The 14,565-nt window shown below is 37.6% G+C and overlaps 1 protein-coding gene across 3 annotated transcripts in view; it reads right to left on the minus strand.

The window, feature by feature from the left end:
* Nucleotides 1-14,565, minus strand: part of CCDC50 (coiled-coil domain containing 50) — a 111,201-nt gene that overhangs the window by 76,110 nt on the left and 20,526 nt on the right. For all 3 annotated transcript variants that reach the window (XM_030932229.1, XM_010385837.2, XM_010385838.2), the window contains exons 2-4: nt 5,438-5,500; nt 4,456-4,582; nt 1,448-1,538 (exon numbers count right to left, since the gene is read on the minus strand). In XM_030932229.1, coding sequence (XP_030788089.1) covers nt 1,448-1,538; nt 4,456-4,582; nt 5,438-5,500 — 281 coding nt within the window. The remainder of the gene's footprint in view (nt 1-1,447; nt 1,539-4,455; nt 4,583-5,437; nt 5,501-14,565) is intronic.

Genomic DNA, 14,565 nt, shown 5'->3' on the forward strand with positions numbered 1-14,565 from the left:
TAACACCATGCTTATAACCCTCAAAAGTGTTTCTGGGTGCATAACAAACCATATTGTCATCCAACTATTAAAAATAATAAATCATTTTCTTCTTTATTATAAATCACGACAGTGACCAAGTACGGCATAACAGGTGTGAAAGCAGGTAGCATAGAAATGAAGTAAAATAAAACAAATTGTTCGTAAGAAGTGCTGAAACTAAGCTGGGCACAGTGGCTCATGCTAGTAATTCCAGTGCTTTGGGAGGCTGAGGCAGGAAGATAGCTTGAGCTTAGGAGTTTGAAACCAGCCTAGGCAATATAGTGAGACCTCATCTCTACAAAAAAGTAATTTAAAAATATTAGCCAAGTGTGGGGGCGTGTGTCTGTAGTCCCAGCTACTCAAGAGGCGAGAGGACCACTTAAGCCTGGGAGGCGGAGACTGCAGTAAGATCACACCACTGCACTCCACCCTGGGTTATAGAGCAAAACGCCATCTCAAAAAAAAAAAAAAAAAAAAAAAAAGTGCTGAAAATATAACACAAATGGAAATAATAGCTAATGGTAAATTCAAGTCTTCTCACAAACCAAACACTATTAGTAATTTTAGTCATTTTCAGCCTTTAAACAATACGACTTAAAAATATATAGAGAATCAAACTGATTAGTCTTTTTAACCAATGGATCACAGGAAAGTGAAACCTTTAAGAAAAAGAGAAAGAATGAAAGCAATGCCTGCTCCTGGCCTCTCCCAAGGACTACTCCCTGCATCCTGCGCAGGCTCCACTCAAAAGTCGGCTCTCTCTAATGCTGCAAGAACAACCCAGGGGCAGACACCTTGTAGTAAGCTGAACAGTGTGCCCTCTCCAAATTCATTTCTACCCAAACCTCAAAATGTGACCTTATTTGGAAACAGTCTTTGCAGATGTAATTAGCTTAGCTGATGTCATACTGAATTAGGGTGGGTCCTCAATCCAATGACTGATGTCCTTCTAGGAAGACAGGAAGACACAAAGATACAGACAGAGAAGAAAGTCATGTGACAATGGAGGCAGAGACTGAAGTGATGCGGATACAAGCCAAGGAATGCCAAAGATTGCCAGGAGTCAGGAGCTAGGAAGAGGCAAGGAAGGATCCTTCCCAAGAGGTAGCGTGACCCTGCCAACACTTCAGATTTTAGGCTTCTAGCCTCCAGAACTCTAAGACAGTAAATTTCTGTTAAGCCAAGTTTGCAGGAGTAATTTGTAACAGCAGTCATAGGAAATTAATTCACATCATATGCGAAATTATTCATTATCTCTCAAGACTTTTACCACAACCATGGTCCACAGAGGAGAACGCAGCCCAAATAAGAGGCATTCTGCTTCCCATTCAGCAACCTTCATTGAGCCCATGACTACAGAAAGTTTTTGCTCTAAAGCTGAGTACCCCTTTCTCCATGAGGGAGAAGGGCAGTAACTAAGTTATACCTCATCCTTCTTCTCCTGAATGCGTCGTCTCTCTGCCTCAATAGCCAGCTTCTCCTGAATTTCCTGAGCAATTTCACAGTCTTGTTGTTCACTAAAAAGCAAAGGTGAAAACATGAATAAGGAAAATAAAAAATAATGTATTTCCTAAAAATAATAAATACAATTTATTGAATACTCACTATATGAGAAGTACATTATTTTTCTCTCTTTATCTTCAAGATAAAGATGCAAAGAGGCTCACACGGTCACATTTACAGATGAGAAAACTAAGGCCCAGGGAAGTTAAATTATTTTCTCAAGATCACAACGAAAATATGTGGTAGAACTGGAATCTCATCATCACACCCAGCAGTGGAAAACTCCATGCCTCTTTATACCACCATATCACTTCACCCCACTGGGGCCTGTTTTCGGTCCTGCCTCTACCACTAATAACCACAAATCATTCTGTCATGCCATATTATAAGCTATAAAAGTTTACACTCAGTAACTTCACATTATAAGTCTAATATCATAGTATTCTTATCTATTCAAACCAAAGAAATGAAAATCTACTCAGAGCAATTCCTATTTATATTTCTTCTTTTCACTCATTATAATAATTAAGAATCATACACAAAATCATGGACTTAGTTTTCGAAGGCCTCTATCTCTCTTCATTCAAGCATCTACCTGAAACTCCCAAATTAATGTAAAATCTGTATAGAATTAAGTGACTAATAACTACATTGGATGTGATAGTAAGTGGGAAGAAAGTAGAAGCACCGCAGAGAAGGCAAACCCATATGAAGTGTTAAAGGTCACAAGTGACACAGAGGATGTACCTTCTGGTACAGAAAATAAGTAAGTGAAGTTTCACCTGAGCTTAATGATTTCAAACCGTATTTCCAAGAAGTACCAGCTCTGGTTCAGTCAGCTAATGATACAGACTCCTGGGAAAGCATAATGGAGAAAGCAGCAGTAAGCAAGCGACAATCCTGACCTGGGATAGTAGCCCCGGTATCCAGACTGAATAAAGGCTCCACTTCAATGAGAACGGCAGCATTCCATCCTTCCTGAGATGTCCAGCTCTCAAAATTGCAGGGAGGGAACGGAAAGACTTCCCTTCTAGCTTACTTATTTCATCCAGGAACAATTTTAAAACCCTGAAGTCTCGAGCAAAAATATAATGCCTGGTTCTTATCTCATTTAGGACCTATAAAATATTACTCTCTACTCCTGATTTATATTTGAGTGGTTTGTCTTGATAATTGCTGAATAAGCTCATTATACTGTTATTAACCTAATTCAGGATTTAAACATCTGCATCAACCTCGGAACTGGCCTCTGTGACAGAGGATAGTGAATAACGTAAAGGGCAATGAATTTAGAACTCTAGGACATTCTAGCTTTGGCTCTCACCTTAACCTGTGACACTGAGCCTCGTAACATCTCAAATATCTCTCTTCCTCTTTTATCTCCATTACCATGACCTTCACTACCACCACTACCACCACTGTCTTCATTCAAGCCTCAATATCTCTTAATTTGACCACTGCTCACAATAGCTGCCTTCAAATCTTGCCCACTCCAAGCCTTCACCCACCTACTCCCCAGAATAGATCCCAAAACGGAAATTTAAAACTACTTCAATGGTTCTCCATTCCTTATAATTTAAACTCTACAACATCTGAAATCTTTTAACGTAACTTATCGTGACCTTTATGATCCAGCTTTTGACTACTTTTCTGGCCTCACTTCCTACTTCTGCCCGTAAATACACTTTCCACTCCAGCAATACTGAACTTCTTGCAGTTAACATGAGATTCCAAGTCCTTTTACCTCCTGCCCTTATGCATGCTGCTCCTTCTGGCTAGAATGGATTTCCCCATCACTATAAACTTCTAATTAACCTTCAAGTTTCAGATTAAACATATCATCTGTCTTGTGAAGCTTTTCCCAGTCTCTTCTCTCTAAATAGGCATGAAATTTACATTTAAATTATCTGTGACTCATGCACGTATCTCTAGATATATAATGCTCAAGGTGTTTTCCTGACGCCCTTAAAGGTAACGGCTGTCTTATTCATATCTCTGGTATCCTTTCATGGTGCCAGATTTAGCAAGAATCAATAAAAGTGTTTATTTACAAAGCAAGGAAGCTTAACAAAATGATTAATAAAGTCCTCTCTACAAATAATAAACAGAAGGGCAAACCCTTCCTATAAGTTAGCAAAAATGACTGACTTTCCCTTTTTACCCAAATACGACACTAAACTAAATTAAGGAGTTCCTTCCATTTTTCCTTTACCCCTTCCTCCTCAACACAGTATCTGTGGCTGAATCTACCCACATTAAAGATTTAGGATGTAAGAGCCACTCTCAAACAAGAAATGTATCCTGGGAGCTTTGTAACACTGAAACAGGATAAAAGTCACTGTGCCAAAAGAAACCCGAGAAATAATCACTTCCGTTTATCTGTCTGTTAAAGAAGGCTACTAGAGAGAACTTCTGTCAGATACTGAAGTTATGAAATAACTGAGTCTACACTTCAGAGCTTTTCAGAACATTCTGCCATGTACTGAAAAGCAAGGAAAGTAAGAGCAGCAAACACAGCTAGAACACAGTAAAGGAACCAACACAACCCACAAAGTTCTTTGATGTCCACTATTTCACTGGACTCCCCATAGAAACTACGCGACAGAGGGGACAGAGATTATTTTCCCCATGTTATGGGTAAGGAAAATAAATTCAGAGAAGTTGACTAACTGGCCCAAAGTCATAGAGCTAAAAAATGTTAGAATTTACACCATCATCCACATGTCCTTAAACCTGGTCAAGTGTTCCAACAACAACAACAACAAAACATTTTCAAATCAAAAAAACTGTTAGATATCCACTGTAAGACTATAATTTGACAGTAAAAGGAATCAGAGGAAGAGAAGTAGGCTCCTCTTCCCCTGCCCTGTTTGCTAGCTCCACAGAGAAAACCAGTCTTGACATTAACCCTCCCATCTCCCAAATCCTCACAGGTCTTTGTAGCGTTTCTGGAGCTGGGCCTGCGCTTTCAGATCTTCCTCTTGGAGCTGCTTAGCCACCTGGAGATCATGCTGGACCAAACGGTTCCGCTGAACGTTTGATGCCAAATGATGCTCAACTGGAACAAAAAGATTGAGGACAGGAATTAATAATGCCTTAGTTTGTTAGTAATAAATGCCGTAATAATCTTAAGAGCTTTACCACAGCAATAGCTTTGTATCCATCACTTCGTTTTATTGTCTCAACAACAAAATATAATAGAGAGCAAGGAATTAATATCCCCACTTTTCCATGAAGTAAAAAGAGGATCAAAAAGATTAAATAATTTGCCTTTGGTCACACAGCAACAAAGTGGCAGTGCCAGGACATCTACACAAATATTCTAAAGCCAGGGCTAATGCTCTTTCTACTACTACATGTTGTCACTCTATTTATTAACTGCATTTTTCAAAACTTTAATTTTGTATTTATATGTGAATTAATTCACAAATCATATATTCACAAAAATGTACTTTAACATAACATGTGTAGCTTAGATTTACTTTCCATCACTATACGGAAAAAAAGATTCAGAAAAATACACAATGGGATCTCATGTATACCATGGTTGCCTGGGAAAACTGTTCAGGTCCCTATTCTAGGAGCAAGAATAGATTCTTCTACGCATGCACCCCAGATAAATCTACAACCATTATGTCCCTCCTACAACAAAAGGCAAGAAAAAAGGTTCAAACCCCTCTTTTCCTCCTAGAGATGCAGCAGTCTACTAATCTCTGGCCGCCTGTCTTACTTAAACATGCCCGAAACTTCACTGCTCACCCAGGCATCGTATTTGCCTGAAGAAATCCTTCAGAATGTACGGATGGTGACGCCAAGTGACTGTGCTCTCTCCCTACCTAAGCCCTAAGAAACCAGCCTCAAGCTACCACAAAAAAAGAAAACTGAAGGAGCATAAATGAGAGGTATTACTCACTCTCTTGTTCCTGCAGGCTGTGAGCCAGGGTGTGGTCCTCCAGGACAGCAAAATCTCGGCATACTACAGAAGATGAAGGAGGAAAAAGAGACAGGAAGGCTCATTAGTAATACTTTAACATACAAAGGGAAGGACTTTTCTTTTACTTTAAAAAAAATCAATTCTAATATTTCAGAATGACAAATTTTATAATTCTCAATGCATAAAATAGTGACTAGTGAAGTATGCAGTCTTTAGTCACAAAAATCCATAGGGCCTGCTTAGTGCCAAGCATAGGGTGTCACAAAACACTGGTTAGCCTTGGCCCCCGGCCTGAGGTGAGAACACTTAGAATCAGATTCCAGAGGTCTAGAAATTCCAATCCACTTCCCTAAAAGGAGGGTAAGTGCTGCTGAAAATAACAGAAGTATCAATCATGCTTTGCATATTGCTACTGAGAGAGAAGTGTGTTACTGCATAATTAGAGGTGTTAAAAGAAATCTAACCTATGCTTCTCTGTGGTTCAGACGATCCTCTCCCAGCAATTTATGTCTACCCTGGTGTCTCTGAAGGAAAAATATATTTTCACTAGTCCCTCAGGTAGGGCAGAGTTGTACTTTAAAAATTCTCAATTTCTTAAACATTCTTTAGTGGGTCAATCCCCAGGGACACGAGTTGGAACTAGGTCTCTAAGTCCCTCTAAACCTTGGGCTGCGCCCAAATAATCTACAAACCAAAAGAAAATGGGAAGCCTGAAAGAAACCAGGAATCCGCCCCAACTCTGCCTCCACCTGAAGATCCAGGCAAGGGTATTTCCTGACCTGTCTTCTTAGAAGCAAAATGGGAAGAAATAACTCTCGAAGGTCCATGTTTACCCCAAGCTGCAATTTAAACTCCTGCTTCGTAAATATACAAACAGACAAAACATAAAGGATTCATCATGGAAAGTGTTGTTTAAAGAACTTGTAGTTTAAGTGATATGTTCTCACTCTATTCCAAGCATGTAATTCATGTTTAAAAAAAAAAAAAAGGAAACTCCCCAAAGCCTCAGATTACTGCAATTGAGTAGGACTCATGAACGGTCCCTAGAGCTTAGGAGAAAAGTGGTAGATTCTTTTCTGCAGCTTTGGATTTGCCTATGAGCGCACTTAACTGAAATAGAATGAAGAACATTCCTTTGCCATTCTTCGCACTTACGTATGTTCACATATCACTCGACATAATTGTGTCCTTCACTACTGAGGGATAACGTTACAACAAGGGAGGGAGATCTTGGGGAGGTCAAGATTATTTTGAAACGGTTTTAAACGGAGGAATAATTCTTACCCAAGAACTACATTAAACTGAATACAACCTGCTTAATCCTTACTCAAACGTAACAGCAAAACCAGGAATTCGAACAGAAAGCCCTGTTCTTTTTCATCAGCTATATTCTCAATGAACACTAATATCCTGAAGCCCAGGTCCCAGTTACCTTATATTTCACAGAATCAAAGTACTTTCAAGATGAGCTAGATAGCACCCTCATTTAATAAGTGAGGAAACTGAAAGCCAGAAAGAAGAAGGGATTTTCTAAGGTGGCACAGAGTTCACTGGTGACAGGGCTTGGGGTCAAAGTCTAAGCCAGGAAGAGCTCAAGAGCTCTTTCCCCTTCCCTGACACAATGACGGCCCTCCTTCCCTCCAGGTAAACCATGGTCAGAATGGACGGAAAGAAAATATTCTACATTAACCAGCATATACTCTCTAAAACACTTCAATTAATATCTGATTTTTAAATGGGTAAGACATACATGGACTTAATTTTTAAAAATTAATGAATTAGCTAAAATAAATATAATCAAATCTTGTGTAAAGAATGTTATTTTAATACACTGACCTATCATTTAAAACACCTTTATTATACTGGAAACGCCTGTGCTTATATATTAAAGTCAGTCTTAATTTTAGATTAATTATGATTAGATCAAATTTTAAGATTAATCTTAATGATTTTCAAATTATGGGTGGCAACCTATTATTAGGTCAAAAAATCAATTTACTAAGCCTGAGAAAAACATTTTACAAGTCAATAGTCTAGAGAACAACAGAAGACAATGGGCCCTCATAGCCCTGAGTTTTGGATTCATGGTTTCAATCAACCACAGATAAAAAATATTCAGGAAAAAAAAAAATGTAGCTGTACTGAACATGTACACACTTTTTTTCTTATCATTGTTCTCTAAATGAAACAGTGTATAACATCTATTTACATAGCATTTACACTGTATTAGATATTATAAGTAATCTAGAGACAATGTAAAGTATACAATAGAATGTGTATGAATTATATGCAAATACTAACACATTTTATACCAGGGACTGAAGCATCCATAGATTTTTAGTAACCATGTGAGGTCTTGGAACCAACTCCACACCCCACCCCACAAATACCAAGGGACTATTATAAATCACACACAGTACAGGAAACTAGTTTGGGGAAACTTTTCCAGTATTACATATACACAGATCACAGAAATACACAGAGATGATAGGTACTAGGTCAAAATGTGAAACACACATCATTCTATAGATTACAAAAAGTTTAAAAGCCACTTCAATTTACGTTATTAGGTCAGAACGTTAATGCCAAAAATATATTTTCTATGTTTCTAACACCATGCTAACTAAAATTAAAAATTATGAAATTATTACATTTTTCCATGTGGAGAATCATGTGAAGAAGTACAATAATTTTAAAAATATTTCTTAACTTTAGGCAGCAGAACATTAAACATTAAAATATACTGTTTGTAGATAGGTATACCTATGGTAAAAAAAAAAATTTTTTTTAATAGTATGGCACTGACACAAACTTAACTCCAAACAGTAGTTCCCTCTCCAGAGAGATGAAAAGGGGCATGAGTGCCTTGGCTGCACAAGCCATTCTACTGCTTCAAAAGCAAAAAGAGAAAAGACACACAATAAGGCAAAATATTAACATCTGATGCAGGTGGTAGGTTCATGGATTTCTCTATGTCCTGTGATTTTTATACGTATATTCTTAAATATTACATTTTAAGTTATATAATTAACTTAATTCCATGTTGTCAATAGCACATATTGCTAAACAATGAACATGAAGATATGGCTTGACACATTATAATAGGTGTGAGAAATTTACGAATTACTGATTACCTTGATGACTCATCATAATGATTTCTTAGTATCTAAACAGCAAGACTGAAGCATATTCTATTATTGTGATTTGTCCCTAAATCTGCAGAAGCTGAATTAGTACCCAAAAGATATGAGCAGGGCCTGGGCTAGTCAAGAGGATCTAGAAGATTTTCAATGATTATGAGGAAGTACACAAACACATACACACCTAGCTGCACTGTCAAAAACACTGACTTAGCCCTTCAGAGTTTACTAGGAGTTTTTAAACATATAATCTCATTTATACTGAAATATTATTTGCCCAATATATAATTTCTTCTGAACCCACTCTAGTTTTTTTTCAAGATTTGCCTCTGTATTCCCTGCATCAGTATTCTAGCACAACCTGGAAAACAATCACATATCCAGTCAACTTTGTAAATCGGTAACCTGATTGAGAATTACAGAAACTATTTCACAGCCAGGCCAAGCTCAGAGCCTGAAGAGAACTTTTCTCCTTTTCCAACCTCCTCTACCTTTGATGTAAACAGTATAAACAGTCCACTGAGGATAAATGGCATAAACTCGTCTCCCCACGTTTCCCTGTGGGCACCTTTAAGGTGAACCACCTTTCACCTTCCCATTTCTCAAACTTTTTCCCTCCTATGTTTACTTTCACTCATCCAGAACTCAGGCTGACCTTCTTGCCATAAGCCAACCCTATCAATGTCTCCTACTACTCCCAGCCTGCTACTAAAATGAGCTTCCCGCCACAGTCATTTACACAACTATTCTCCTTTGTTCCCACCCAGATCTCAAGTGTCTTGTAGGCTCTCCCCTCTGCCCATTTTCCCAGTGTTACGGATGATGGCTAAGTCTCTTTTGAACATTAAAAGCCGTGCAACTCTGCCTCATTGCTTAGAAGAGCATTAACAGAAAAAAATGCACTTTGCTCTGAAATTCGAGCACACAGCTGCTTTCGTATCCAGCTGCAAGCTCTTCATGGCAGGGACTTTGTGGGTGCACTCTCTGCACCTTCCACACAACGTGTGCTCATTAATCGAAAGAAGTTAAAAAAAAAAAAAAGCTGGATCATAAAGTCAAACAAGAGTAGAAGAAAGCGAGAAAATAATGCCATAAACAGAATTAAACTCTGCTATTATGACAGCATAACACACATAAGATATGTCAAATATCATTTAAACAAATTTAGTAATAAACAAACTACATAAAACTAGAACCCTATCCCCATTCTCATTAAAGGAGTTTCATTGATATGTTAATCTAAACACGGGTCTACCTTGGAGATATTGCAGGTTCGGTTCCAGACCACTGCAATAAAGGAAATATCGCAATAAAATGAATCACATGATTGTTTGGTTTCCTAGAACATATAAAAGTTATTTTTACACTATAGTCTATTAATAGTCTATTGATAGTCTATTAAATGTGCGATGGAATTCAGTCGAAACAGGTTATGTACATACCTAAATTTAAAAACACATTATTACTAAGAAATGCTTGCTACACACCTTCAATTTGTAAAACACAGTTTGTCCAAAGCGCAATAAAGGAAAGTGCAATAAAATGAGGGATGCCTGTACATACAAATTAGTATACGGTGAATTAATTTACAACAGGCCAAGCAGGTCTCAGAAATGGAAAGGACGACTGGCTGACATACATAAATATGTACATATATACACCCCCCACCCATTTCCTTAAAGAATGGTTTTCATTGAGATGTTGATCTCCCCCTAAATACATGAATGGCATCGTATGCACCTAATAAACACTCATTTACTCAATAAACATGTGTTGAACTCTATTTCAGGATGAATGAGTCATCTCCAAGCCATCAATGAGGTGAAATATCAGAGAGGAAAACAAGTATAATGTAAGTTAATAAACACTGTACTAAAGACAATTTGTTGTACTAAAGACAATTCTTTGAAGTCATAAACACTGCAGCAGTTATGCTTGTTATGAATTGGGGGTGGATGTAAGAAGTGGGAGTGATTTAAACAGAATGCATCCAGAAACTTTGTAGCAAGAAACCTTAAAGTAATTAACACGAAATGTATTTCAAGGTAAATTAAAATTCCTACGGACAGAAGTGGTAAACATTCTTGGCAAAGGGGCCAATTATGGAAAAAGCCAAAAAGATGAAAATCCACGAGCCATTCTGGAGTTCTGTGTGCCCAGAGCACAGAAGCCCCAAAGGGAATTACAGCAAGAGAGATGATAGGAAAGCCCCTGTGCACCCTCAAGAGAAACTGGTTCCTTTTTAGGCATTCCTGGTATACAACTTACCTGAAATATACCAAAGAAAATCGGGGGATTACCACCCCGCTCCACCTCACACCAACCAAACTCGACCTCTCATACTTTTTCTTTTTCTCTTTTTGCATTTGCTTCCTAAGTCTCTCATTTTTGTTTTCGCTTTATTGCTTCTCCTCACACACCTTTTTTCAGGTACATCTGCTTGCCAACTTTACCCCTCCAGCTCCAGACACAGCCCACTCCCCCATTCCCTACCAGTAACTGTAGGAGCTTTCCATAAACTTCAAAGCAGAACTACTCGTTCTCCTTCTACAGGTAACACCCTGGTCTGCCCTACCATTGGCAATTAGTAGAAAAATAGAGACAAAATTTGTAAACTTTAATAATTCCACATTTTAAAGGAAAAGAGAAAAAAAACAAACCAACATTGATTTGAATGTCTCTTAAAATTCTGGACCAAATGACAACAAATTTGGAGGCCTAAAATAGTCTTTAAAAATTTTTTTTCTTAGGCATTAACAGTACTAGATTAAGATCTTCTCAGCTTTCACCAACAAAGAAATAAGTAAACTGAGCATTTTTCATAAAACATATTTAAGATTGTTATTTTAGAAAGCTCATTTACAGCAAGTTTCTCTCTTTCTCACTCAGAAAGAAAATATTCTTTTGAAAGCCTGTTTCAAAGAGGTGATTCAGATTGACAAGTGATGGGGTAAGAGTCTTTAGAATTCCCTTATCTTTTTCTCAGGGACAAACAGAAGGGTCCCTCCCAACCCCTGCCACATCCCCCACATACACACATACCCCGAAGGGCAGCAGAAATTTTGTTTACTCTTCCACTAAATGAACACAGTCTCAAATTTTGGACAAGAACCAAGAACTTAACTTGTATTTATACTGGCAACGCCAGTGAGAAAAAAACTTGGTGGGGGACATTTTGCTAAACAAATTCTGCTCCAAAGTTTAAAAGCTATGCACAAGATTAACTAAATCTAAACAGTGAATGGTGCTCCTGCTATCAAGAACTCCTTTTTTTCACCTCAGTCAAGTAAGCAGAATGAGTACATATTTCAACCAAACCCAGAAATTTCTGATTCAATGAGTGGCTACACGTTCCTTTCACATATTATCCAAATAATGTGCACATTCCCAATGCTTTCCCAACTAATTCTACATAACCTAAAAAGAAAGTGGAAAAAAAGCCATTCCCCTTCCCCTGTTCGTTTACCTACATCCTAAGACTTTCTGAAATTACAATTGCCATGATTCAACTTTACAAGCTTCCACCCACATAAAAATGCCTGGATTAATAATACATTAACAAGAGGCTATTTCTTTCACCTATGTCTGTTTTCCCTTTTATAGAATGGTAGAATTTTGTGAATTATTCTTTTTATGTAAATGCTATGAGTAGCAGATGGACTACATACTCTGCTTCGAAAGCAGGGATTATGCTTGCTTTCCTTTGTTCTACATACATGAAAACATCTACTATGAACAAGAAAGATATTCAAGAGATACATTTTGTCTTGTGAAAGTTTCGTAATAACAGCCACAACTGACATTTATACAGCACTTCATAGATTACAAGGCACTTTCACATTTATTCCTCCTAACCATCTGAGGATAAAGGCTTTATCAACATCCCCATTTTATTTACAAGGAAACTAAGGCTCAAGAGAAATAAAACGCCTTGAGCAAGACTACCCAACAAATAAAACCAACGAACTGAAAATCAAATCCACCTCTTCTGGCCCCAGATATTTCTGCTTAGAGTATCAGGGAAAAAAAGGGGAGGGGGCATTATTAAATACTAGTTAAAAGAAGATATGCATTAAGTTCTTTAAAATCAAGGATAAAAGTAATTTTTAGTAAAGATGGCACATGTATTCAGAAAGTGGTTTCCAGGTCCCCCAAAATGCAAATAAAAATGAGACCTAGTTTACTTTGCCTCACTATCTCCCAAAAATAGACTTCTAGCAATCACAGTCGGCCTATATTTACACCTGAAAAAAAACAGGAATAAAAAGTTCCTTAATTGTATACACGTAAGGGGTTCAAGTGCAGCTTTGTTATATGGATATATTGTCTAGTAGTGAAGTCTGGGCTTTTACCGTAATCACCACCTGAATAATGCACACTGTACCCATTAAGCACCTTCTCATCTCTCACCCTCTTCCCATCACCCCATCCTTCAGATTCTTTCAGTGTTTCCTAAGCGACCTACAGGACACCCTAGCTACTGACTACAGCAAAAAACTCCAAGGGAAATCTCTCTCTGGGACCTACCACTTGCCCTCATCTCTCTAACCCTCTTTTCAACACCCACAAGTTTCCCTCCACTTGGATAGAGAAGATATTGTTAAATTTTAGACTCGTGTCTCTAAGATATATTAATCACACTTTGAAATAATAAACATATTTTATAAAACTCTTATGCTGCCCTACAAAAGAAATGTCTCCCTAATCGGTTAGTTTCTTCTCTTTATTAAAAGTTCGAATAAAATTACCTGAGTAAAAGAGAAAAGGAGTCAGAGAAACTGAATAGAGCTTATCTTAATGACAAATCCTCTACATTCTCAGCCTCAGCAATGTTTATACAGAGATCAACAAAATGACATCAATATCACTACCGCCAATACCATTAGCAAAACCAAACCCCTCCTCCAACCCCATCAGCAGGGCAGGTAGGGAGCTTAGAGATGCTTGGCTATAGACAGCAGACACTCTCTTATGCTTACTCAAATACCCCAATTATGAGCCCCATAAAAGTAAACATAGCTCTGAGTTGCTGATCACTGATAACTAAAATTTCTCACTTTCAGGCTCAAGGCTGAAAACAAAAGAACACTTAAGTAACGCGTGAGCAATTCGTTTACTAGAGAACAAAGGGTAACACAAACTTTTGATCCTTCTCCATTTTTTAGTGTTCTAAAATTTTCATGTCATTGAAATTAACAAAATCTAACTACAGTATGACAGTGCGAAGGTAGTGGCATCTAATTTTGTCAGAAGTTAAGCAAATAATCTACATAGGTGTTCTATCTTCATTTATTTTGTTACTAGCCAAAGTAATCAACAGCAGGGCTACTTTTCTAATTTAAGTCTCTAAATGCCCTGTTCTTTCCAATATGCCATGATATTCCACCTGTCTGGGAGATAGATGATCCTTCTAAACAGAGATCCATAATACAATTATATCAGATTCACTGTCTTGTAGTTATTATCCTTAGTATAATAATCCCACTACTAAACTGTCCACAAAGTCCACACAGAATTTCTGTAATTCCTTTGTGAAAAACGAAGATTTTCATTCTACACCTTATACAGATGACTAAAGAACCAAGCAATATTTCCAATATTTCAACTGTTTAGAGATTCTTATGGTTATGGGTTTTGGTTTCTATTTTTGGTTGCTTGATTGTTGTGAGAACGAAACACGGAGAACAGGAGAGCCCTGCAAATGGGCAAGAAACTTAGTCACCATTACTACACAGATGGTGGTGGTGGAATCTCTTGTGTTCTATCTGCCCAAAGCACCCATCCACCTCTCTACCATCTAGAAAATTCACAATCAAGCCTACAAGACCCCCATTCAAATGTCACCTATGTAGCTGACTCACAAACATGCAGCAGACTCATCTATTATTTTCTTTCAGTACTTTCATAGCATGTAGTTTACAGGATAGTACTGTAGCACTAATTATACTATTAAAAAATTTTACTCAT

The sequence above is a fragment of the Rhinopithecus roxellana genome, chromosome 1, assembly GCF_007565055.1.
Source record: "Rhinopithecus roxellana isolate Shanxi Qingling chromosome 1, ASM756505v1, whole genome shotgun sequence".
Lineage (NCBI taxonomy): Eukaryota > Metazoa > Chordata > Mammalia > Primates > Cercopithecidae > Rhinopithecus > Rhinopithecus roxellana.